Raw genomic sequence first — 24,533 nt, 5'->3', positions numbered from 1 at the left:
TAAGTAAACAAATATTCAATACATAAATAATAATTATCTAATTTATTTATGTATTTTTTTAAAGCTCACAATGTTCATCATAATTGTTCTCCTTTGTACTTTGTGAACACTTGTAGTTTGAACAGTCTTTTAAACGGAATCATATTGGGGCCTTCTTTGATTCCTTGTTTAATCCATTCCATAATTTAATTCCACATAATGATATGCCAAATGTTTTAAGTGTTGTATGCGCATACAAATGTTTTGAATCAGATTTTCTTCTAAGGTTGTATTTCTCCTCTTTTGTTGAGAAGAATTGTTGTACATTCTTGGCTAGCAGGTTATAGTTTGCTTTGTACACAATTTTAGCTGTGTGCAAATGCACCAAGTCGTTAAATTTCAATATTTTTGATTCAATAAATAAAGGGTTTGTATGTTTTCTATATCCGACATTATGTATTATTCTAACTGATCTTTTTTGTAACACAGACAGTCAATATACTTGTGGCAGTGGGGGCGCGGCTAGGTTTGTACTCAACATGACATCATATAATTTGCATAATTGGCCATGATGCAATTGTCTTTTTAAAAAAAATTATTTTGTTCTTTTTTTATTGTTACTGTACCGTTTTTTGCCGTGGCGCAGCGCCATAATCAATTACATGTAGGGGAAACCCTGCAGGGTATCCGCAGGGTCCAATAATTAGAATTTAAGTATTTAAAATACCCTAAACTACCTTGTAGTCTCATAAAATGTATTTATTGTACCGATATGTGTTGAATATAGTCTTAAAATTGTGGTACGGTACATGCAGTGTTGGTAATAACGGCGCCAGAGTATAACAGCGATACTATTTTTTTCAGTAACGAGTAATCGAATTGATTACTGTTCCCATCATTGCAACGTCGTTGCCATTACTGAGGATGTGAAGTGGCTTGTTACTACAGTTTGGTTTAATGAAGCGCAAGGTGTCAGGTTTCAGCCACACTTCAGCTGCATTAGTGATGTACAATACCACTTATTTTTTGTTCGATCCGATACCAAGTAAAATTCAGGCTGTATCGGCGATACTGATCCGATACCTTTACTTTTTGCAAATATACCTAACGTGTCTGCTAAAATTTTGAAAGTTGTCTATTTTCAAATTTATCAGAAAAATTTGCAAAAATCGGAATGTAATGAGAAAAAGATGACATTTCACACAAAGTTTTGTCTTTAAATATATATTTGGTTTTAGCATTTTTTTTTAAATGGAAAAATATCACAATGGCCCCCCCATACTTGACTTTTTAGTAAGCGGCCCTTGGTGGAAAAAGTTTAGACACACCTGATCTAAAATATTGGAAGCTCTCAAAATAAAAATTAAATATACTTAAAGTATAAACAAAGTTTAGTTACTTAAATAAAAAATAAAATAATATTAACTTAGGAATACTTTGGAAAAATACAACAACCATAATAAACACTGTTAAATGTGTAACTGAACAAAAATATTTCGTACAGGTAACATATTTGACACACTAGTTTATGTATTTAAACAATCATATTATTATTATTATTTTATTCTATTCTTACAGGAAATAAAACAATTTATGTTAAATGAGAAAAAGCTGAAATGTTCGAACTAATAATTAATAATATACCGTATTTTTCGGAGTATAAGTCGCACCGGCCGAAAATGCATAATAAAGAAGGAAAAAAACATATATAAGTCGCTCTGGAGTATAAGTCGTATTTTTGGGGAAATGTATTTGATAAAACCCAACACCAAGAATATACATTTGAAAGGCAATTTAAAATAAATAAAGAATAGTGAACAACAGGCTGAGTAAGTGTACGTTATATGACTCATTAATAACCAACTGAGAACGTGCCTGGTAGGCTAACGTAACATATTATGGTAAGAGTCATTCAAATAACTATAACATATAGAACATGCTATACGTTTACCAAACAATCTGTCACTCCTAATCGCTAAATCCGATAAAATCTTATACGTCTAGTCTCTTACGTGAATGAGCTAAATAATATTATTTGATATTTTACGGTAATGTGTTAATAATTTCACACATAAGTCGCTCCTGAGTATAAGTCGCACCCCCGTCCAAACTATGAAAAAAACCTGCGACTTATAGTCCGAAAAATACGGTACTTAGTCACTTATATCGCTGAAACAGTATCTTCTTTTAGCATTTTTACCACTGTAACACTGTTAACAGTGCCCTGTCGGTTGTGCGTGAAGGCGGATATACTGTAGGATCGTGTCGGTCGTAAACTGAGGGGTTTCTGAACGCCAGCTGTCCACCCAGCTTCGATTTTTTTCGTTTTTTTAAAATGCTGTTAACTACAAAATGAAACCATAAGGTGCCTGTTGCTGTGCACATGCTACATAGCTAGCTGCAGATTTTATAAAAGCCTACTAGAAGGCTAAATTATTAAGATGTGAAAGTGCAAATTCAATGATTTGTGGCTACAGAGCAAACCATTTTACGCATAGTTGACCGGAGAATGGAAAAGTACACCTTGTACCTTCTGCAAGAAAACTTAGACACTTGGAACATGGGGCAGGAAAGCATTACACATCCTTAAACTGAAATAACGGTGAATATATTTAGATACTTTTCAAGTAATTCTGGGCTTCCCATTTTCCTTAATGTCTTTGTACTCCTTGGATAAATGATAAATGATAAATGGGTTATACTTGTATAGCGCTTTTCTACCTTCAAGGTACTCAAAGCGCTTTGACAGTATTTCCACATTCATCCATTCACACACACATTCACACACTGATGGCGGGAGCTGCCATGCAAGGCGCTAACCAGCAGCCATCAAGAGCAAGGGTGAAGTGTCTTGCCCAAGGACACAACGGACGTGACTAGGATGGTACAAGGTGGGGATTGAACCCCAGTAACCAGCAACACTCCGATTGCTGGCACGGCCACTCTACCAACTTCGCCACGCCGTCCCCCGCCGTGTATGTGAAATGAGTCTTCAATTTGACTCATTATGGTCTTAAAAAAGTCTTAAATTTGACTCATTGAAACCGACAGAGACCCAGTACTATCCACGATAAATGACACAACACGTGATTGACTAAATAGCAGGGAGTGAGTCACAAGATAACTGCCTTGTCTACATCCAAGCTTGGTGGGTCAAGATGAACTCCAACACACACATGGTGACATTGTGAAGCAGAAACTGTTTTACGATATGATAAGCAGTCCAAACACTAGTGCGGTGTTAAATAACACTTGACATTCATACTTTGGCCTTGTCTACTGTAAGGTATTTTCACTTGTGTTGCCAGCTGTTTGGACAATATTGGCTGTGTTGATTCATTTTCAGTGGATAGTAAATCTATTCTGCTATACAAGATGTACACTGACTACTCTAAATGATATCCAAGTTTGCTGTCTTTTTGGGTTGTCCCGATATCAATATTTTGGTATCGGTACCAAAATGTATTTTAACACTTTTCAAAATAAAGGGTACCACAAAAAAATTTAATTAGTGGCTTTATTTTAACAGAAAGGAACAATTTTGACATTAAATAAGATAGTGTACATACTAGACAACTTCTCTTTTAGTAATAAGTAAACAAACCGGTTACTAAGTCTCCTAATTAGTCTGCTGACATATTAGTTAAAGTTAAAGTACCAATGATTGTCACACACACACTAGGTGTGGTGAAATTTGTCCTCTGCATTTGACCCATCCCCTTGATCACCCCCTGGGAGGTGAGGGGAGCAGTTGTAGTAGCATATTGTGTCATTTCCCATTCTATTATTGTGTCAATATTATTAAGGACAAGTGGTAGAAAATGAATAAATAATCTACTTGTTCATTTACTGTTAAAATCTGCTTACTTTTTGTTTTAACATGTTCTATCTAAACTTCTGTTAAAATGTAATAATCACTTATTCTTCTGTTGTCTGGATATTTTACAAACGTTTTGGATGATATTACATATTAAATTTGGGTATCAATCCAATACCAAGTAGTTACAGGATCATACATTGGTCATAATTGAAGTTCAACTGTGTCCAGGGACGTATTTCCTGAGTTTATAAAAAATTACCAAAAATGTTGTCCATCCATCCACCCATTTCCTACCGCTTGTCCTTTTCGGGGTTGCGGGGGGTCACTGGAGCCTATCTCAGCTGCATTCGGGCGGAAGGCGGGGTACACACTGGACAAGTCGCCATCTCATCGCAGCCCAAAATATTGTGATAGTAAAAAAATATCGGATGTGATCACTTGTGATTTAGGGCTATATAAATAAACATTGATTGATTGTAGTATCGACTAGATACGGCTCTTGAACTTGGTATCGTTACGATGATGTTTGTATAGATCCACCCATTTGTTTACATTCAGGAGTGCACGCTTGCTGTTAGCGGTTAGCTATTGTATCCACCTACAATGTCTATTTAGGCATTTTTTATCTATCCCTCGTCCTGCAGGGATGATAGTTTATTTGTCACCATGGCGGCGAGGATTAGTGATTTAGAAGTAGCTAAAACACTGTGGACATAGCTAGCCGCTAGGTAGCTATGTTTTAAAACGCTGCTTATAGAGTGGTGCTTCAGTGTTTATAGCTTTACCTTAATCTGTCGTTTTGAAGCCAAAATACATCCATTCTAACTTTTCTTTCTTCATACTGTTTCTGCTTGCAAGTGCTCAATGCTTGTGGTGACAAGCGCCATGCGCCTCAGGTCATATTACCAGCAATGTCACCACGGCGGCCGCCATGGCATGAAAAACAAAAGTACCGGTATTTTTCAAAGGCAGTATAGTGTCTTTTTATATTCATTAGTACCGCGGTACTTTATTAGTACCGGTTTACCGTACAACCATACTGTCTATAAAGTAGCATTAAAGATGTACTCATATTTGGAAAAAAATCCCTGGTATTGTGTTGTGTGTTACCTGTACATTGCTCTCAGTTCTTACTGTGTGTGTCTGTCCCAAGCTGACTGCCAAGAACATTCAGTGCATGCGGACCCTGCTGAACCTGGCCCACTGCCACGGCGCAGTGCTGGGCACCTCCTGGCAGCTTGTACTGGCCACACTGCAGGTACGACCACCAGCTGCTCCTCCATAACACAGAGTACCTACTTTATTACTCATTGTACTATTCTGTGTACATTGTTGTTTTTTGTGTCTCTACCAGCACTTAGTGTGGATTCTGGGACTCAAGCCCAGCGTGGGCGGCGCCCTCAAACCCGGTAGAGCTGTAGAGGGACCCAGTACGGTATGTTTGCCTAGAAAAAAGCATGTTTAAGTTACCCTATATGCGTTATGATGACTTTGTCTCCATCTGAACTAGGTGCTGACCACGGCCGTGATGACCGACTTGCCTGTCATCTCCAACATTCTCTCCAGGCTTTTCGAGAGTTCCCAGTGAGGACACGTTCTTTCCTCATCATAATTTACCATTTCATCTTATCATTTGTGCAGGAAAAGTTAGCAGATGCTCATGATTCTAAAGTGGCTCAAATGTACTATCTGATTATAGGTACCTGGATGACGTTTCCCTTCATCACTTGATCAACGCCCTGTGTTCTCTTTCCGTGGAAGCCATGGAAATGGCGTATGGGAACAACAAGGTGAATATTTTCCTTTTGTTTTTTAAAGGCCCCATATTGCTGTTATTTGTCAACAATTTTATATATGTTTCAGAGGTCCCACAATAATGTAATAATAGTGTGACGGAAAAAACCTGGCCTTGATGATGGAATGCAAACAGTTAAACATAAAATATGCCATATACAGGGTTTCCCCTCCATGTACTTGATTGTGGTGCATGGCCACGGCAAAATAAAAGCCACCACACCTAAAAAACGTGTGTGTGTGTATATATATGTATATATATATGCATATATGTATATATATATATATATATATATATATATATATATATATATATATATATATATATATATATATATATATATATATATATATATATATATATATATATACATGTGTGTGTATACATGTGTGTGTATATATGTATGTATATATATCTGTGTGTATGTATGTATGTATATATATATATTTATTACAGGGGTGTCAAACTTGTTTTCATTGAGGGCCACTTTGCAGTTATGGCTGTCTTCAGAGGGCCGCTTGTAACAGTGATTGATATGTGAATATGTTGTTATGATTTATTTGTTTCAGACATGTTTTAACAGGTTACATTAAGGAACATCACATGGTTATATTTACACATTTCAACATAACTGAAAATATGAATTTACAGGGATTCACCTCAATGATATTGTTACACAAATGCGTATGCATTTGATTATTATAATTTTTTACGTACATTGTAAAAAAAAATAATCTAGTAAACTGTCCACAATTTTAGCGTAAAATTTATGGTGTTTTTTTACAGCATATTACTGTAAATGAAAAACAACATTGTTTTTTTACAGTAACATTTTGGCAACTGAGCAGCTGCCAGTTTTTTATAGTAAAATCTATTTTCATTTTTACATTTTACAATTTGGTGGATAAACTTGCTTTAAAATCATAAGTCAAGCAGATATTGATTAGTATTTTTATTTTTACTAAAACAAAAACTTTAAAATGTATGATATCATAGTATTTGTTGCATTATTAGATACAATTTAACTTTAAAAAATATGCAATTGCTTGCAATACATGTATTTTTTTCTTTCTTAGTTAGAAAGATGAAGTCGTTTATTGACACATGTTATTTCAAGGCTTTCATGGGCCACATTAAATGATGTGGCCATCCAACCTTAATCCCCAAACCTTACTTGCTAACATTGCACTCACATTTGAACAGTGACACCATGTTAAGTTATTATTTGCTGAAAAAAACCAAAATGATTAAACTGAAAGCTCCCAAAGCTGACTGACGGGATAGTTGATGGAGCTCCAGGCAACATTTTAAAATGTGCAGCGAAGCCTAAAGTGGTGGGCTTATACTTGGAGGGGGCCTCATCAAACTTGAGGTAGGTCAAAGGCAGTTTCATGACATCATGAAAAGCACGTGTTTCAGGGCCTTCTTTCATCTCCCATTTGGTGTTTATAATCTAATATTACCGCTAGAACCTCATTAAAAAGTCAGGTTTGCATAGTTTGTGTCGAGAGTGTGTACATACTGTACAAGCTGTATCACAATTAATTTTCTGTATCATTGCTTCATTTATGTTTGACTGTGTCTGAGATGGAAGGTATCCACTTTTAAAATGTGTTGTCTCTAGGAGCCGTCTCTGTTTGCGGTGGCCAAACTGCTGGAGACGGGCCTGGTCAACATGGATCGTATAGAAATCCTATGGAGACCTCTGACTGGACACCTACTGGAGGTAACCTCCGCCATTCCTGCTTACAATTGTCGAGTGAAACATTTGAACATTATAACCTGTTGTTCTGAACACTCACACCCGAAAGAGCATTCTCTCTTTTGTAGAAAAAATTGTATGTTTGAAGGTTTTCTTCACATTTTTCTTTCTCTATCTCCCCCTCTTCTGTTGCATTCCTGTCTGTTTTGCAGAAGGTAAGCAACGATACTTTATCCTCCCAATTTTTTTCTCCTATTCTTTGTATTTTCCCTTCTCCCTTTCAACATGAGACAAGAGGCTGCTGTGTCATGATGTCTTCCTCCATCAGTGTTTAAGCTGGCATTCTATTCACTTTCATGTTGGCAACAGGAGGTTTTGATTGGCCGCAGAAGCAGGATCTGGTGCTGCATCTGTTCTGCTCTTTTGTCTGTGGGTTTCATGCACACAAGAGCTGTCCAAACTTTTTCCACCAAAGGCCACATAATAAAATAGGGATTTGCACAACTATTTAAAAACAAATTTACAAGCTAAATATAATGTCACATTTAAAGACATTGATTATTAGTTATAAGTGTCAAGATTGTAGCCATTTCACTTTACATTGCATTTTTTTCTCCAATCCTTGCTCTTTGTTTAATTGTATGTTTAACTTTACTCTAACAATGAGCCGTGGGCTAATAAAAAAAAAACACCGGCTCTAAATGGCCGCCAGCCCACTCTTTGGACACCCTTGACATGGGCCATTTTTGTCTACAGTCCCACAAAGTGTTCAATTAAATTGTTAGTTATTAATCATGCAGAAATGAAGAAGCCAAAATAATCTGTATATGTATGGAGAGTCCTAATGCTTCAAGAATTTTCCAATTGTGTTTTAAGTGACAAAAAAGAGTCCAAGTCATGTCCACACTTACAAAGGTCATCAAATTATGTACAATAACACTTATTCCAGTGTATAAGAAAAGCTTCCCTCTACTCCAAGCTTTCCACAAATTTTTCTATATTAAAGCATATTTTTAAATGTAAACTACTACAAAGCTCTAGGTGACGCTAGTGCAGTGTTTCCGCAGGTCATTAAAAACCATTAAAATTATTAAAATGAATTTTGCAAAACTTAAGTCCTCAAATGGCATTGAAAAGCATTCAACTCGATGTCCAGAGGCATTAAAAAAAATAATGCGGTGAAATCACACATGCTGTTAGCTAATCACAAGTCAGTGATTAACGGTGCCACATTTTTTTGGCGTGACCAACAAAGCAACTTCTGCTGACGCCACTAAACTGGCAGCTGCTGCTACCACAACAGAAAAACAGGCAAATAAAAGTACATTCTCAGATGAATGTCTTGTGAGACAATTCTAATTCCCGAGAGAGTAACAGTCACTGTAAACTTTTCAACTATTCAAGATTATCATTGTCAAAAGTTTACAATTTTGTCTATACAGACAGTTGTAATAAGTATCTGCAGTAAGACATTAAAAAGGCATTCAAAAGTATTAAATCAGATTGGCTGATACCTACAGAAACCCTGTAGTGATGGCTAAAACAAACATCAGTGAGTGTATTGATGCTGCGCTGATCCCGTGTTGGTGTTTTATAATGGCACCATGTGCTGGGTTAAAAAGTCACTACATTTGACCCGCAAATAAGGTTACAGATTTACGGGGTTAATTGGTTCTTGAATGTGGTTAGTATATCGAAAGCCCTGCATAGTGAAGCAAATATCTCCATAAGATACAGTGTAACTATGAATAATTGGCTCCAGCATTGACAAATGTCCATATTTTAGTAAAGGTTTGAACACAATATACAGGGCTATACAATACTGTATCTCAAACAAACATAACGACTTTCTCTTTTATCCATTAGCCATAACAACGACGACAAGCTAAACTATCCTGTATGCGCTGCTCTGCAAACACATGCACAGAAGTCCCTTTGGTCCCCTCACAAACGATCAGAAATCACAAAAATCCCTAACTTAAACAACCATGTTGCTACTATAAAAAACATTTTAAAAAGTAAAATCCACTTAGTGTAAATCAACACCAGGCCTGAGGGCTTACAAGAGGAGAGAAACAAGCAGACAGAGGGAGAGAAGGGGAAGCCTCTGCTGTGATCTAAGTCCGCTTTAGTATTTTTTTACAGAAATGTCTGTCCTCATCTTAATTAAAAACTTGCTGTGGTACGAGCCAGCTTTCTCATTCTCTTCAATACAAAATGTCTGCCAGCGGGACACAAAATGAACAAATGAAACGTTGGTTTACAGAGACATGGTTCGCATATTTGACGTCATCTAAAAGTTTGTAAATTGGGGTTCCAATGTAATACCAAATATACTGTGATTTGTATACTTTTTCAAACAAATAGCTGTGCAGAGAGCAATATGAAACTGAGCGCTGATCAATGAACCAAACAGTAAACAGGAAAATATTATATAGCACTATAAGACCTATATGATCCCACATTTAGTCTTTTTTCCCTTTTCTTAGCTGTATTTAGATTGATGATGGTGATGAATACCGATATCAATTGCGGCACACCACTTTCTTGACTTCTTTCGGCGCAAGCCGTCACTAGTGAGCCAAAAGAAGCGCTTCATGATAAACACATTTTGATGCAACACAGCAGTTGTATCCGTCACACGTTTTTTTAAAAATAAATTGTCACACGTCGAATGTCACTGTTTTATAATATGTTGATTCTTTAGCATCGTTTGACCCATCACTAGGTGGCACTGTAACCCTTATCTCTAAGGCAATTTTAGGCAGCAGAGTTTTATATTTTTAGCATGTTTTGAAAATTCCTAACAATAATAGTATTTGAAAGTGGCATGATTCTTCTGCTCAGCTTGGAATCTCCATGTATGTCTCTGCAAACACGTGATTACACTTGTACGTCGCAACGCATCCTTGTATATCGTCACTTGGAGTCCTGTTTTATTTCATACATTTACTCCATACACGCACACGTGCAGAGACGAAGGACGCACAAACTTCTACAAACATTTCTTTTTCCCCACTCTCCGTGCTTGTGTTTGCATTTGTGCGTATGTGTGGTGTGTCCTGCAGGTCTGCCAGCACCCGAACTCCAGGATGAGAGAGTGGGGGGCTGAGGCGCTGACGGCTCTCATCAAAGCTGGCCTGGACTACAAGCACGAGCCGCCGCTCGGCCAAAATCAGGTAGCGAACTAAACCTTTTGCGTTGCTCAAGAAGTCAAAGTCTGTTGTCAGAAGTCTAATTGTATCATTTGACCCTCCGCGTCCATAAAGGCAAAATCCTTATTCATATGGGTTCCATTCTATTTAGGTTCCTTATCTTTATGCTACATTTCACTGCGTGCGAATGTTGGACACTCCATGGGCTAAATGACAATTGTGGCGCCTCCTACAGGTTGTGGTGAAAATACTTTGGAAGACATGCTAGCATACATGTAATAAAGTTTTATAACCATTAAACAAACAGTCAATGACTAGGGATGGGTACTGTTCACATTTGAACCGATTTGGTACCAATTCCCGGTAACAGGGAATCAATACAGGTACTCAACTGTGCCAATTTATGGTACGTTTGTGTGTGTTAATGTATGTTAATTGTTTGACCATTTAATTTGTTTGTATAACATTTTAAAATGAGCTGATTATGATAATTGTGCTGTCCAGTTGTTATACAATATCTTGTTTTCATATACCATTAGAGTCATATTAGCAATGTAGTTGCACTTCCAAGACTATAGATGGCAGAACTGTATAGGCTATCCATGGTATGTTGTTTCACTAGGAAGTAGCTGAATTTGTTATGTTGCGCCCTACAAAGTGTTTATATTGTAAGTATTGTGCTTATTACACACCAGCTGTTTGATTGTAACGTTCATCTTAGTTGTAGTTTTCATTACTAAATTTGGAGGTGTTGAAATTGCCATGTAAAATTGCTAACGCTATTTGTAGCGTGTCTATGGCAAATCGAATGTAAATTAGCATCAGGATAGGGCATTTTGGGAGAGTGGGGACTTACTTTAGGTTCAAGCGTTTTTTACCAAGCATACTTGCTTTGTTGGTGTTGAAAACTACAAAGTTACTTCGAGAGAGTTTGGCTGAGTCCGCCCTAAGTGGTGCTTGATTGATTGTTTACGTGAGCTGCTGTTTAGTCTGCAACCGAATGTGACGTCACGTGCAACAAAGGTATCGGAATATGGCAGTGTTTGATTTTATGTGAATTGATACCCGGTAGTACCAACGGAATTCGGTCGGTGCCTATAAAAGAAACGAATTCGGTACCCATCCCTATAAATGACTTATGGACAATTACGAAGTCGTCCTTGTGACCCAGGTAAGTTTTTGTTTTTACAGACATGTGCTTATCAATCCCCTAAATGTGTGCACCAAAATGTTGTGGTCGTCCAGATAAATACATTGAAATTACACAGAATTGTTTTGGAAAAGCAGCATTGAGCTGTGTAAGAAATTTCAAGTCAATCTGACTTATCTAGTCTCAGGGTAGAGTTACACTAAATATTGCAGTATTATTAAAAAAATGTCAGAAAAACTAAGCAAATTGCTGTCTTACTTTCAGCGGCTGCAGCTTCTGCTGCTAAACCCCCTGAAGGAGTTGTCCAATGTGCTGCACGCAGACATCCGGCAGAAGCAGCTGGAGAGTGTTCTGCAGATCCTCCAGAGCCAGGGGGACAGCCTGGGCCCCGGCTGGCCCCTCGTCTTGGGTGTCATTGGAGCCATTCGCAATGATCAAGGGTAATGAGCCAGCGTCATCCCCTTGAACAAATAAACCTCAATTAGACAGCTAAAATAACAAGGGCTCTAATTATATACTATGACTACACTCATTCTATGTGAGGAGCGTCTTGACAAATGTGAACCTGAACCGCATCTGGATCTGTGTTCCCCGTCAGTGAGTCATTGATCCGAACAGCTTTCCAGTGCCTGCAGTTGGTGGTGACCGACTTCCTACCCACCATGCCTTGCACGTGCCTCCAGATCGTAGTGAATGTAGCCGGAAGTTTCGGGCTACAGAACCAGGAGCTCAACATCAGCCTCACCTCTATCGGCCTTTTGGTACACACCCATATTTGTCCCTTTAACTTAAATATTACTGTATTTTTTTGATAAGGAAACAGACGCCATACATCGCATTAAACAATGTAACATTCAGGAGTTGGACAGGAGGACACAAACGTTAGCAACACCAGTCTAGCTCCAGTGCGAACATCACAGTCATGGTTTTACATCTACATCAGCTCCCTTGTCTGTAGCTGACTGGGAGATTATTGGTTGGCAGAGATTTATTTTAAGAGGTGTAGCAAAGCCTATTTTTTTTTTTTCCTTAGAGTAGTGGATGTATACAAGGGGTGGGCTCATGTAGCGAGGGGCAGGTCAGAGGCGGTATCATGTTTATTAAGAAGGATGTTGTCACACATCAAAAGTGTTTCTCTCAAAAGTAGAACAAGTGAAGGAGACGATTTAAATCAGAGGTGTGGAAAGTGTGGCTCGAGGGCCAGTTGCGTCCCGCAGTTAATTTTTTTAACAGCACCCGTCACGTTCTAAAAATACTATTACCTAAAAAAGCATAATAAAAGAGCGTACAGGTGAAATAAAATCAAGAAAAAGTTGCAATATTGACTAACAACACAAAGCTGTCATGCAGGCATTTTTGTTTCTTTAAAATTGTCCTTGCTCGAAAAATAATAATGAATCAAAATCAATGTTTGAACTATTGACCTATTGAAGAGTCCAATTAATTCACAAATATTCCACTCTGAAATATTTTTGGGGAAAAGCTTGCATATTTTGTTTGCCATTAAAACTACCGTATTTTCCGCACTATAAAGCGCACCGGATTATAAGGCGCACCTTCAATGAATGGCCTATTTTAAAACTTTGTTCATATATAAGGCGCACCGCATTATAAGGCGCATAGAATAGACGCTACAGTAGAGGCTGGGGTTACGTTATGCATCCCGTAGTTGCGAGACACGTTGTGGCTCAATATAGGTCCATATATAAGGCGCACCGGATTATAAGGCGCACTGTCAGCTTTTGAGAAAATTGGAGGTTTTTAGGTGCGCCTTATAGTGCGTAAAATACGGGTAGGTCTTTCCAGACAAAAAGGGTAAAAACAAATAATAGAAAACATAAAAAAACACAAAAAAAACGTATAATCGACGGATAGACCCGAAGTTGATCGAGAGATTTAAGTGTTGAAAGTACAAACATTTTTTAATGTATGACCTATTTTTAACACTTCTATGAGTGGGACCCTTTTAAGATCCCTGACAATTTTTAAATGGTCCTTGCTCCAAAAATAATATTGTATCAAGATCAATATTATGAATTATTGACCTTTTTAAGGCTCGAATTGCTGCACATCAAATATTCCACTTTGACATTTTTCCTGGGGAAAATATTGCATATTTGTGAATTTTTGCCATAAATAACAGGTTTTTTTTAACAAAAAGGGCATGAAAACATTAAAAAAAATGTAAAAAACTTTATAGCGACAGATCTAAAGTTGATCTAGAGATTTAAGCGTTGACAAAAAAATTATATGTAATTTATTTTTCTCATTTCTATGATTGAACCCCTTCTGGGTGCCTGGGACCAAACTTGAGAGCCTTAACAGTTAAAAAAAAAATCCAATGGTATATATTGTCTTGAGTTTCAAAATGAAAAATATCAAAATGGCCCAAGCAGTGGAAAACATTTGTACACCTCTGATTTTTCTCAGGTTTAGTGCTCACAAACTGGCTCTAGGGACACTTATAAGTCATTTTTTGCATAATAGGAGACCTTTAATTGCGCCACTGACATTTTATAGATGACAGAACAGTATTAACATCATATTTATTTGCGCTTAAAAGTGACAAGTGTGCACTAATGGACGAAAGTCTTGACATACACCTATTACCGGTAATCCATATTTTCCCCGCACAGTGGAACATTTCGGACTACTTCTTTCAAAGAGGTGAAACCATCACAAAGGAGTTGGAAAGGGATGAAGAGGCTCAGGTCAAGCAGGCCCGGGAAAGAGGAGAGACCCTGAACAGACCCTTCCACCCGGCCCCTCCCTTCGACTGCTTGTGGCTATGCCTCTATGCCAAGCTGGGCGAGCTGTGCGTGGACCCAAGACCCGCTGTGCGAAAAAGCGCCGGGCAGACGTTGTTTTCCACCATCGCCGCGCATGGCACCCTGCTACAGCAGCCAACATGGCACATTGTGGTCTGGAAGGTAGCGTCCAACAATTATGTCATTTTCACACAAGAAAATAGTTTAATTTATGGGCTCAATGCTTTACCTCCCTGTTCCCACCAGGTGTTGTTCCACTTGCTGGACTGCGTGCGCAAGTCGTCCACCACGGCAGACAAAGAGAAGATCGAGTCCGGCGGTGGCAACATCCTCATACACCACTCGCGTGACACAGCGGAGAAACAGTGGGCAGAGACGTGGGTGCTGACTCTTGCTGGGGTGGCGCGCATTTTTAACACAAGGCAGTACTTCCTCCAACAGTTAGGTGAGTCAGGGGCAACCTACTACACCAGGGGTCTCCAAACTTTTTGACTTGGGGTCGGCATTGGGCTAAAAAAAATTGGTCAGGGCAGGGAAGCCCCGAGCTGCAGGCCCCTCCGCCAGGGGAAGAGTCCGCATGTAAAAAAAAACTTATGTGTACATGTATATATGCATGTATGTATATATGTACTGTATGTTTATATAGATGTGTATGTGTATATACACACATTTACATATGTGTGTATATATGTGTATATATATACATTTACATACAGTATGTGTATATATATACACACACACATACATAGAGAGAGAGAGAGATGTATATATACATATATGTATATATGGATGTGACGTGTGTCCTTGTTACCCTAGGGGATTTCTTCGAGGCCTGGGAGGTTCTCCTCAACCACATCCAGTCGGCGGCGCTCAGCAAGAACAACGAAGTCTCCCTGGCCGCCCTCAAGAGCTTTCAGGAGATCCTTCAGATCGTGACACCCGTGAAAGACTCTGACAGAGCAGGAGACGCCCTTGCTGCTATAGGGGTCCCCCCGGTCCTTATCGATCCCCTCTCAGCGTCCGGTCCCGGCAGACCTCTCGTGCGCTCTGACTCGCTCGTGGAAAGGCTGACGCGGTACAACGGCGCCGAGCTGCAGGCCCCTCCGCCAGGGGAAGAGTCGGCCTTAGAGGACCTGGCCTTATGGTGGTCGGCGTGGAACACGTGGTACCGCACAGGGACGGACAGCACGAGGCCGCCCAGTGGCCAGACGGAGAAGCTCTCCTTCATCCCCAGCCAGCCGTTCCTCACGGCATTGATCCAAATTTTCCCGGCTCTGTACCAGCACATTAAGGGCAACTTCAGCATGGAAGACCTGAAGAAGCTGGGTGTCATCCTCCACGGTGCCGTGTCGGTGCCCATCAGCAGCGATGCCTCCCCCTTCATCCTGCCCTCCTACACTGAGGCCGTGCTCACCAGCCTGCAGGAAGTCGTGCTCACTTCTCTTGATGTTCTGCAGAAGGTGAAATGAAAAACACCTCTTGTATTTATTTCATTCATTTTTATTATATTTATATTTATTTGCAACCTCCTCACAGCAACATTCTTCAAAGCAAAAAATCTAACAAGAACACCACCGGCGAGCTTATGTAACCGTTAGTGGTCTAACAGAACACATGTTTGACAATTGTCTATATTTTTCACAAGTACAAATTTTAAGTAATACATTTTTCTACCGGCCCGAATAAAATGATTGGTGTTTACGGCGATATCACCGGGTCTCGTCAACGCGTACGCAGGCGTGCACACGAACGCCCCTGGCTTAATGGATAGTGTGATGTGCGGATCAAATCTGAAATATCGATACCTCTGATATCAGATTTTTATGCTCTAATTTCAATTCTTAAATGAAAATATCGATACTTTTGATACTTTAGTTCAGGGGTGTCCAAACTTTTTTCCACCAAGGGACACTCACTGAAAAAGTCACGTATCTGGGGGCCATATTGCTATTTTTTTATTAGAAAAAATGCTAAAAACAAATATTGTCTCAGCTTTGTATTATAGGTCATACTGTAAATTAACAAAGTATATTATTAATTATTAGTTGGAACATTTCAGATTTTTCTCATTACATACCGATTTTTTTGCTCTTTTTCTTACCTTTTTGCTGTTGTTTTTTCCCAATGTAAGAATAGAAAAAAAACGGATAATAATATGATTAACTGCATAACCCATTGTGTCAAGAATTCTGCCTTTACGAAAATATTAATTTTCAGTTGCACATATAACAGTGTTTATCGTGGTTGTTGTAATTTTTCAAATTAATTCACAAGTGAGTTTTTTTTTTTTTTTTTGCTTAACCAACTAACTAAACTTTGTTTATATTTTAAATATATTTTATTTTTATTTTGAGAGCTTCTAATATTTTTCTAATTTATTAATAAGTCAATATGTGTTGGCCCTGTGATGAGGTGGCGACTTGTCCAGGGTGTACCCCGCCTTCCGCCCGTTTGCAGCTGAGATAGGCTCCAGCACCCCCCGCAACCCCAAAAGGGACAAGCGGTAGAAAATGGATGGATGGATATATGTATTTTTTTGTTTTGTTTTTTTAATTAACTAACTAACTTAAACTTTGTTTATATTGTAAGTATATTTCATTTTTATTTTGAGAGTTGGTGTCTAAAATGTTTCCACCCAGGGCCGCATATTGCAAAAGTCACGGGCCATTTTGCTATTTTTTTTATTAAAAAAGAAAGAAAGAAGAGGATAAAGATGGATCCATCCATCCATTTTCTACCGCTTGTCTCTTTCGGGGTCACGGGGGGTTGCTGGAGCCTATCTAAGCTGCATTCGGGCGGAAGGCGGGGTACACTCCGGACAAGTCGCCACTTCATTGCAGGGCGCTAAAGACGGATATTATATATATTTAAAGATAAAACTTTGTGTTTTTGGTGTCAGTTTGGGTCAAATGCAGAGGACAAATTTCACCACACCTAGTGTGTGTGTGACAATCATTGGTACTTTAACTTTATATTATTATGTTTAATAAAATATACAGCTTTTTCCATTCCATTCAGATTTGTTCCTCTTTTTGGTACATTTTACTATTGTTGTTTTTATATAGATATGGTATTGAAAATAAACAACTTTTTAAAATTTTAGTAGCCCTGTTAGGTATATTTGCACCAAGTACCGGTATCGGTTCGATATCGCCGATACCAGCCTGAATTTGACATGATATCAGATCGGAAATCAGTGGTATCGCACATCAATGCTAATGGTTCCTGGCACTCTCTGCAGTTGAGTAAAATAGGGAAAAAGGCCGTCCCTCGCTACCAATTGAGGAAATAAACAATAACTTAAAACACATGTTACATGAAAAAGAACTGCCATTTACCGTGTTTAACGATTTTACAGTGAAATTAGTCTCTGTGTAGATTCCCAGTCTTCCAAGTTGAGTCGAGGAAACATTTGAGAAGGCAGAAAACGTAAACGTTTCTTAATCCTGTTGTGTTTTAATAAGATTTCCCTCAGTATTCCAACATTAATAAGAAGTATAAATGCAGACGTGGACTCCTTTTATTTTTCTGAATCTGTGTCACATTACATGCAGGAAACAATGCGTGGGCCGCGCTCAGTGATGTATTACAGTATGTAATCCCACGGTGGATGTCAGCAGTGTTTGTTCTTCCCCGCTGCAGGCCATCTGTGTGGGCCCGGAGAACCTGCAGGTCATGTACCCGGCCATCTTTGAGCAGCTGCTGCTCTTCGTGGAGTTCTCCTGCAAGCCTCCACAGTACGGCAGGATGGAAACCAAACACGTGGCCAATGCCAAATACAACCAGGTACTGTTTAATTAAACAATCAGCCCTTTTTCTCTCTCCCTCATCCGTCAAGTTCTCATGTGTCCCTCATTTGTGGACTTTCGTAAGCCTAACAGGTTATTCTTGACTGTCATTTGTAACCTGCAGCCATGTTCCCTCCCTCATGCTTTCTCTTGCTGGCTCACTGTACAACATCTCTAATGCATCCCAAAGAAACATTGAGCCATAAGTCTTTTTCATGCTTGTTGTCTCAGAGTGCAGTACAGCCTCTAAAGTCCCACAGTCGTCACACACAACTTCATTTTAGTGAGTATCTAAACCGGGTCTATTTAATTAAATAGTTCCTAGTATCTCATTTAAAAAAAAAAGCTAAGCACTGTTAATTACTTTTCCCTTCTTTATTATTCTTTTTTAGTCAGGTTTAAAAATTTGTGCAGTGAAACTTCGGTTTATGAACTTACCGTTAATTTAAAACTGAGCTGCTAATTCTTTTGTACACTTTAAACCCTGCGGGGTAAAAAAACTGTGCGGCTAATTTATGGATTTATCTTCGCTGAAGGCCATAATGCAAATAGTTAACAAGCAAACACACTGAAAAGGTGTGTTATTGTTTGTGCTATAGCGCCATCTTTTGGACGTGTTTGCTCACTGCAGGTGCTGCCAATTCCTTCCATTTATGGCTTTTAACCGGAAGTAGTAGTGCTGTACCGTTTTCTAGCTGTCAACAGCGTTTCTACTCGTATGAATTCTTCATTCATCACTGCAAGCAACATTTGTAAGTTTTACAATATAACTAAAATTGCTGATACTTACCAAACCGTTCTATGTGTGATATCTGTTGGAGTGTTTTCATGTATATTAGGGCTGTAACTAACGATTAATTTGATAATCGATTAATCTGTCGATTATTACTTCGATTAATTGATTAATAATCGGATAGAAGGGACAAACTACATTTCTATCCTATCCAGTATTTTATTGAAAAAAACCAGCATACTGGCACCATACTTATTTTGATTATTGTTTCTCAGCTGTTTGTAAATGTTGCAGTTTATAAATAAAGGTTTATTAAAAAAAAAAAAAAAAAAATTGTAAAAAATTTTTTTTAATAAAAAAACTCAGCGCATGCGCATAGCATAGATCCAACGAATCGATGACTAAATTAATCGGCAACTATTTTAATAATCAATTTTAATCGATTTAATCGATTAGTTGTTGCAGCCCTAATGTATATTTGTATGTGCTATCGTAATATAATAAAGCGATCATTAGCTAATATGCTAACATGTTTATGAGTGTCTGTGTTAGTATAATTTACTTACAATGGCATTCTGTTTGTATTGTTTCAGTTTCACAAAACCCTCAGTAAATTCACCAAAACGTCACCGTGGAGTTATTGAATCTGTTTAGCTGATTGGAGAGCTAGCTTCCGCAGCTTGTGGGTGCCTGACGATGACATTTGTTTTGTTTGATCAGCCGTTTTACTGCCTTGTTACAGACACAGTTTAGAAACAATCAAGCAATGTATATAATTTCGCAACGTATATATATGCTGTGCAGCTAATATATGGAAAACTATTTACGCAGAGGCATATTTGGGCAGATCTAAAAGTTAGTAAACCGAAAAGTTCGCCAATAAAAGGGTTTGTAAATCAAGTTTCCACTCTAATGGATAATAGACATAATGTATTTTTATTGTACTGTAAATATTTATTTCGGACATGTTAAAAAAGAAAAAGAAAACCAAAAGAACAACAACAATGGTTAATAAAATAAAGTAATAATAATAAAGAAATAACAGTGATTTTTCGAACAGGTTTGCAGTTACATGTTCACAGTTTCACAGTCTAACATGTCCGAAAAGGAGTGGGAAGAAACAAAGCTTAATGAAAATACAAGTAATAGGTCAAAGATCCTATATATGACAGAAGCGAACTGGTATTTTAGTGACTTACTGCTAGGGATGGGTACGGAACCCAGTACTTTTATAGGCACCGACCGAATTCCGTCTGTACTATTGAGTATCGATTGACGTAAACTCAAACGGTGCCATGTTTCGATACCTTTGTTGCATGTGACGTCACGTCCGGTTGCAGACTAAAGACCGGCTCACGTGAGCAATCACTCAGACAGCACTCAGGGCGGACTCAGCCAAACATCGTATTTTTCTGACAATAGCGCACCGGGATATAAACCGCACCCACTAAATTTTAGAATAACTTTTTTTTTCTTCCATATTAGACTATAAGCAGCGATATATACATTGTAACATGATTTATTTACACAGTAAGATTCTGTAACTGTTTATTTACATAGTGACGTCCTGGTAAATTTACTGAGGAATTTGTGAAATTGAAACAATACAAAAATAATCCCATTGAAAGTTAATAATACTAACACAGACACTCGTAAACGTGTTAGCATATTAGCAAATGCTAACGTCATTACATTACGATAGCACATACAAATATGCATGAAAACACTCCTACAGACATCACACATGGGATGGTTTAGTAAGTATAAACAGTTTTAGTTATATTGTAAAACTTACAAACATTGCTGAGAGTGATGAATGAAGAATCCATATGAGTAGTACCGCTATGGACGGTTATAAGACTGAATAGCATTCCGGTTGAAAAATAAATAAAAAGGACTACTGACAAATAGAAAGACTCTGCAGCAGCTGCAGTGAGCAAATTCGTCCAAAAGATGGCACCACAGAACAAGCAATAAAACACCCTGTCAGTGTTTTTGCTTTTTTTTTTTTTTTACAAAATTATTTTTACTATCCATAAATTACTTGCTGTCTTTTAAGATGCACGGTTCAACGAGTAAGGAAAAAGTAGCTGCTTATAATCCGGCATTTACAGTAATGTTGCAATTTTTACTACCGACAAAGCCAGTATCCTTGGTAGAAAAGGCTCCACTCTTCCAAAAGGTGCGAGCTTGATGCTTATTTACATAAGATTTTCCATAGACAGGCTATTATTAGCATTAGCGATTTTACATTGCGATTTAAATACCACCAAATTTGGTAAAAAAACCCCCAAAAAACTCCAACTAACATTTATTAACCCACACAAAAGTACCCACAATTGGTACCGTTGAGTACTGGTATCAATTACCTGGCCCCGGGATGGGAGCAGTATCCAACCCTACCTAGTGTAAAAAGCAATAGTCAAAGAGCCTCAATATAATATGAGCATTCTGCTGTTTTTTAAGGACCTACTGCAAAACGGCACAGTGTAGAAAGGTTTCATGATGGCGGCAGTTTGACCCAGGAACAGATAATTCACACTGCATGATTTACTCAGGCTATATTGGAACAAATCAGATTTAGTCTGACTTCAGAGGCTCAATTGTACTTGAAATCCAGCATGTGCTCTCTCTTCACCATCTAACACCAAGCAGCCTGGGGCAATCCCGCTAATAAACATTTCCACTACTAACACCCCCTAATTCTGTCCTATTTCCCCATCTCGATATGTCTTAACATTGTTTAACTAAGAGGGTCAGACAGCCAAACAGATGTTGCGGGTGGTCTTTTTTGGCTCGCTGCTCACTGACCTTGAGTGTTTCCCCATAAATCTGTCTGGATGACTCCATTGACTCATCGAAACAACAAAAAGCGCTGCAGATTTTGTACTGGAAACAGCACTTATAATGTCCACATCTCTTCTCATTCTGTTCCTCGGGACCACTCACTGACTGGATAACCGTTTTAGATCCAGCTGTTTGCACCGGTGAGTTCCATCATCTCCCCCGCAGCCCTCTGTCTTTGTTACTCTACCCGACTGCACTGTACCGCTCGTGTATTCAAGCTTCTCCTCCATGAGGGATCGTGCATGGGATCCTCTCGCTCATTCCACGCTCTGCCTGCCGCTAACACTTCCTGTGCCGTGTCATTTGTGGTTTCCTTTGTGTGGTTGCCCTTTTTTTGCTTTTCCTACTTGTACTGTTGCCTCAATGCATCACTACAATGCTCATTTAATCCCTAATAAAGCTGACGTTTCACAAGAATAAAGGATCTTTGAGACATTAGCACAATGGTATTTTCAAATTAAATCAAAAAGAAAGAAAATCTGATAAACACAAAATAAAAATTTGATTTATTTTCCAGTGGTACACTCATTATACTATTATAATTCAGTAGAAAACATCACAAATGTAGTTTCTAGATAGCAGATGTATTATTCTTTGCACAAGTAAAAAAACAGTGTTTTTATTTTGAATCACTTTAATAAATATAAATGACATGTTCCAAAAGAAAGCGGACAGCAGCAACAACTGCTGCATCTAGAGGGGCACCACTATCAATGCCCCAGATGCTGAGGAGTCCCTACATCGGTACATTTTGCATTTATTCATCATTTGTTATGAATGTGTTATAGAAAATATAAAAGCCACAATCAGACCAATTACTCAAAATATAAAACCAGCAAATACAGTGAAATGACTTTAAAGGGGAACTCCACTTTTTTTTCTTCTTCTTATCATTCACAATCCTTATTCAAGACAAAAACACTTATGTTTATCTTTTTTTTTTAATGCATTCTAATTTGTAAAATAAGGCAAGTACGAGGTGGCTTACAATGCAGCTAAAAGGACCACTCTATTGTGTCCATAAAGCCTTTTTAAAACACCTCCAAAAAGCGCCAACAATACTCCACATTTATGTCTCGTGACCTGAATATTAACCAAGTATTAGCGATATTGTTATAAAAAGCGCTAACGCAGAGGAACTACTTTTTGGCCGCGCCGTGATAACTGAGAGGTAACTGGCATATGCAGCTATATTGACTTGCTGAGTTGGTGAAAGTTCATTCAAGATTTTAATTCATGCCTCTCACCCGGGTAGTAGAAGGTTGTGGTCATAAACCGAAAAGTTGGTCAACTTTGACACTGAACTTAGACTCGTTGAAGACGAGAAAGACGCGAAAAGACGCTTTGTGTCACCTTTTTTTTTCGGGAAGATTATGGTTAATTCGTCATCTAAACAGGAAGCTATAAACATACCATCGATCGGAATCCCAGTGAGAGCAGACGTTGTACAGTAATTGATAGTTTTTATCTTGTTCGTAGTTTGTATTTGTTTAGCACTTAGCAATCCTGCTAATTGCTTTATTTGCTTATCACTTACCTTCTAAAACTTGGAGCTCATCGTTCGTTTATTCAGGCTTAAAAATATACGTTTCTGGATCATTTGTCCCAAAATATTCATTGTTGGCTCTCATGAAGTCTGTCGTTAGTAGTGTTGTTGTTGTTAAAAGAAATAGCGAAGGTTTTCTGATGCGTCTGTGAAATGAATACGCCGCTGTATACTTAAAATAAACAAAAAAATAAATATTAGATGTTACTATAAATGTCCCTGTTACTATGTTACAGGTACACTTACAGAATGTACTGTATGTTTTTGGGTGTTTTAAAGCGCTTCATAGCATTTAGCATTAATGCATTTAATATTATGTGTGCTTGTCTTACATAAGGGTTGTGAATGATATGCAAAATGCAGTTCCCCTTTAAAGTGCGTGACAAGTACCAACTGTTTCTCCATGAAAATAGCCTCATAGTAAATGTCAACATAAAAGCTACCCTATGAAAGTAGGAGTCCAAACATGATCATAGAGTTAGAGTGCTTACCCTAATGTATAAACAACCATACCTATATTTTAAATCTATTTAGGTCTAATATAGCTTGTTAAAGCCAGTCTATTTACACATTGAGCCAATCTATACATTTGTTAGTCACTTGCTGTTCCAAAAGCCATCTTATCTTGGTTTTTTTTTGTTGCCGCCATTTTTCATTTGCTTTTCTGCCAGCCTGGTTTCTTTGTGGGCGCAGCAGCTTTTGCTGATGGTGATGGACGCATGACTTCAGCCCTTTCACAGACTTTAATCCCCTTCCTAGCACTACTACTACATTATCATAATCACTTCTACCTGGCTGGACTTTATCGCAGCTTTTACTTTGTGTCTTGTGGAGCAGAGGGATAAAGTCGTGCAACTGTTGGCTATGCTGTATATAAATTATGGACAAATCATTAGGTACACCTTTCATTCTGACCGGCTGCAACTGCAATACTGATTAATGACTTCTGCGCTCAAAACCCAATATCTTATTGAATGGTGTACGTGAACCTAATGCAATGGTGGGTGTCTCTGCAGTACAGTACTTACTTTGAAGTTAATTGCACTAAGCTAAACCAGGGGTGTCCAAACTACTGTCCGCGGGTCAAGTGCCGCCCTCCAATGTCTTCAATTTGGCCCGTGAGACGTCATGGGTTTGAAAGGGAATCTTACCCACTGGGAGATTGAATTCATTTTAATAGTTTGACAGTTTTGATACTGCTATTATTGCACCATTCCACCACCGTAATTTCAGGTCAATGACAATTAATC

The 24,533-nt window shown here is 38.3% G+C and overlaps 1 protein-coding gene across 3 annotated transcripts in view; it reads left to right on the top strand.

Moving 5' to 3' along the window:
* The window catches only part of mon2 (MON2 homolog, regulator of endosome-to-Golgi trafficking), a 68,342-nt gene that overhangs the window by 30,758 nt on the left and 13,051 nt on the right, over positions 1 to 24,533 (top strand). For 2 of the 3 annotated variants that reach the window (XM_062063286.1, XM_062063285.1), the window contains exons 16-28: positions 4,953 to 5,057; positions 5,154 to 5,234; positions 5,310 to 5,383; positions 5,499 to 5,589; positions 7,219 to 7,320; positions 10,365 to 10,475; positions 11,866 to 12,041; positions 12,200 to 12,362; positions 14,238 to 14,531; positions 14,616 to 14,814; positions 15,186 to 15,829; positions 18,012 to 18,155; positions 21,860 to 21,877. In XM_062063286.1, the coding sequence (XP_061919270.1) occupies positions 4,953 to 5,057; positions 5,154 to 5,234; positions 5,310 to 5,383; positions 5,499 to 5,589; positions 7,219 to 7,320; positions 10,365 to 10,475; positions 11,866 to 12,041; positions 12,200 to 12,362; positions 14,238 to 14,531; positions 14,616 to 14,814; positions 15,186 to 15,829; positions 18,012 to 18,155; positions 21,860 to 21,877 (2,202 nt within the window). The remainder of the gene's footprint in view (positions 1 to 4,952; positions 5,058 to 5,153; positions 5,235 to 5,309; positions 5,384 to 5,498; positions 5,590 to 7,218; positions 7,321 to 10,364; positions 10,476 to 11,865; positions 12,042 to 12,199; positions 12,363 to 14,237; positions 14,532 to 14,615; positions 14,815 to 15,185; positions 15,830 to 18,011; positions 18,156 to 21,859; positions 21,878 to 24,533) is intronic. The other variant, XM_062063287.1, reaches the window with a different exon arrangement.

The sequence above is a fragment of the Entelurus aequoreus genome, linkage group LG11 (assembly GCF_033978785.1).
Source record: "Entelurus aequoreus isolate RoL-2023_Sb linkage group LG11, RoL_Eaeq_v1.1, whole genome shotgun sequence".
In the NCBI taxonomy this organism is placed as follows: Eukaryota; Metazoa; Chordata; class Actinopteri; order Syngnathiformes; family Syngnathidae; genus Entelurus; species Entelurus aequoreus.
The sequence above is the reverse complement of the archived record's forward strand: the minus strand, read 5'-3'. Positions and strand labels throughout refer to the sequence as shown.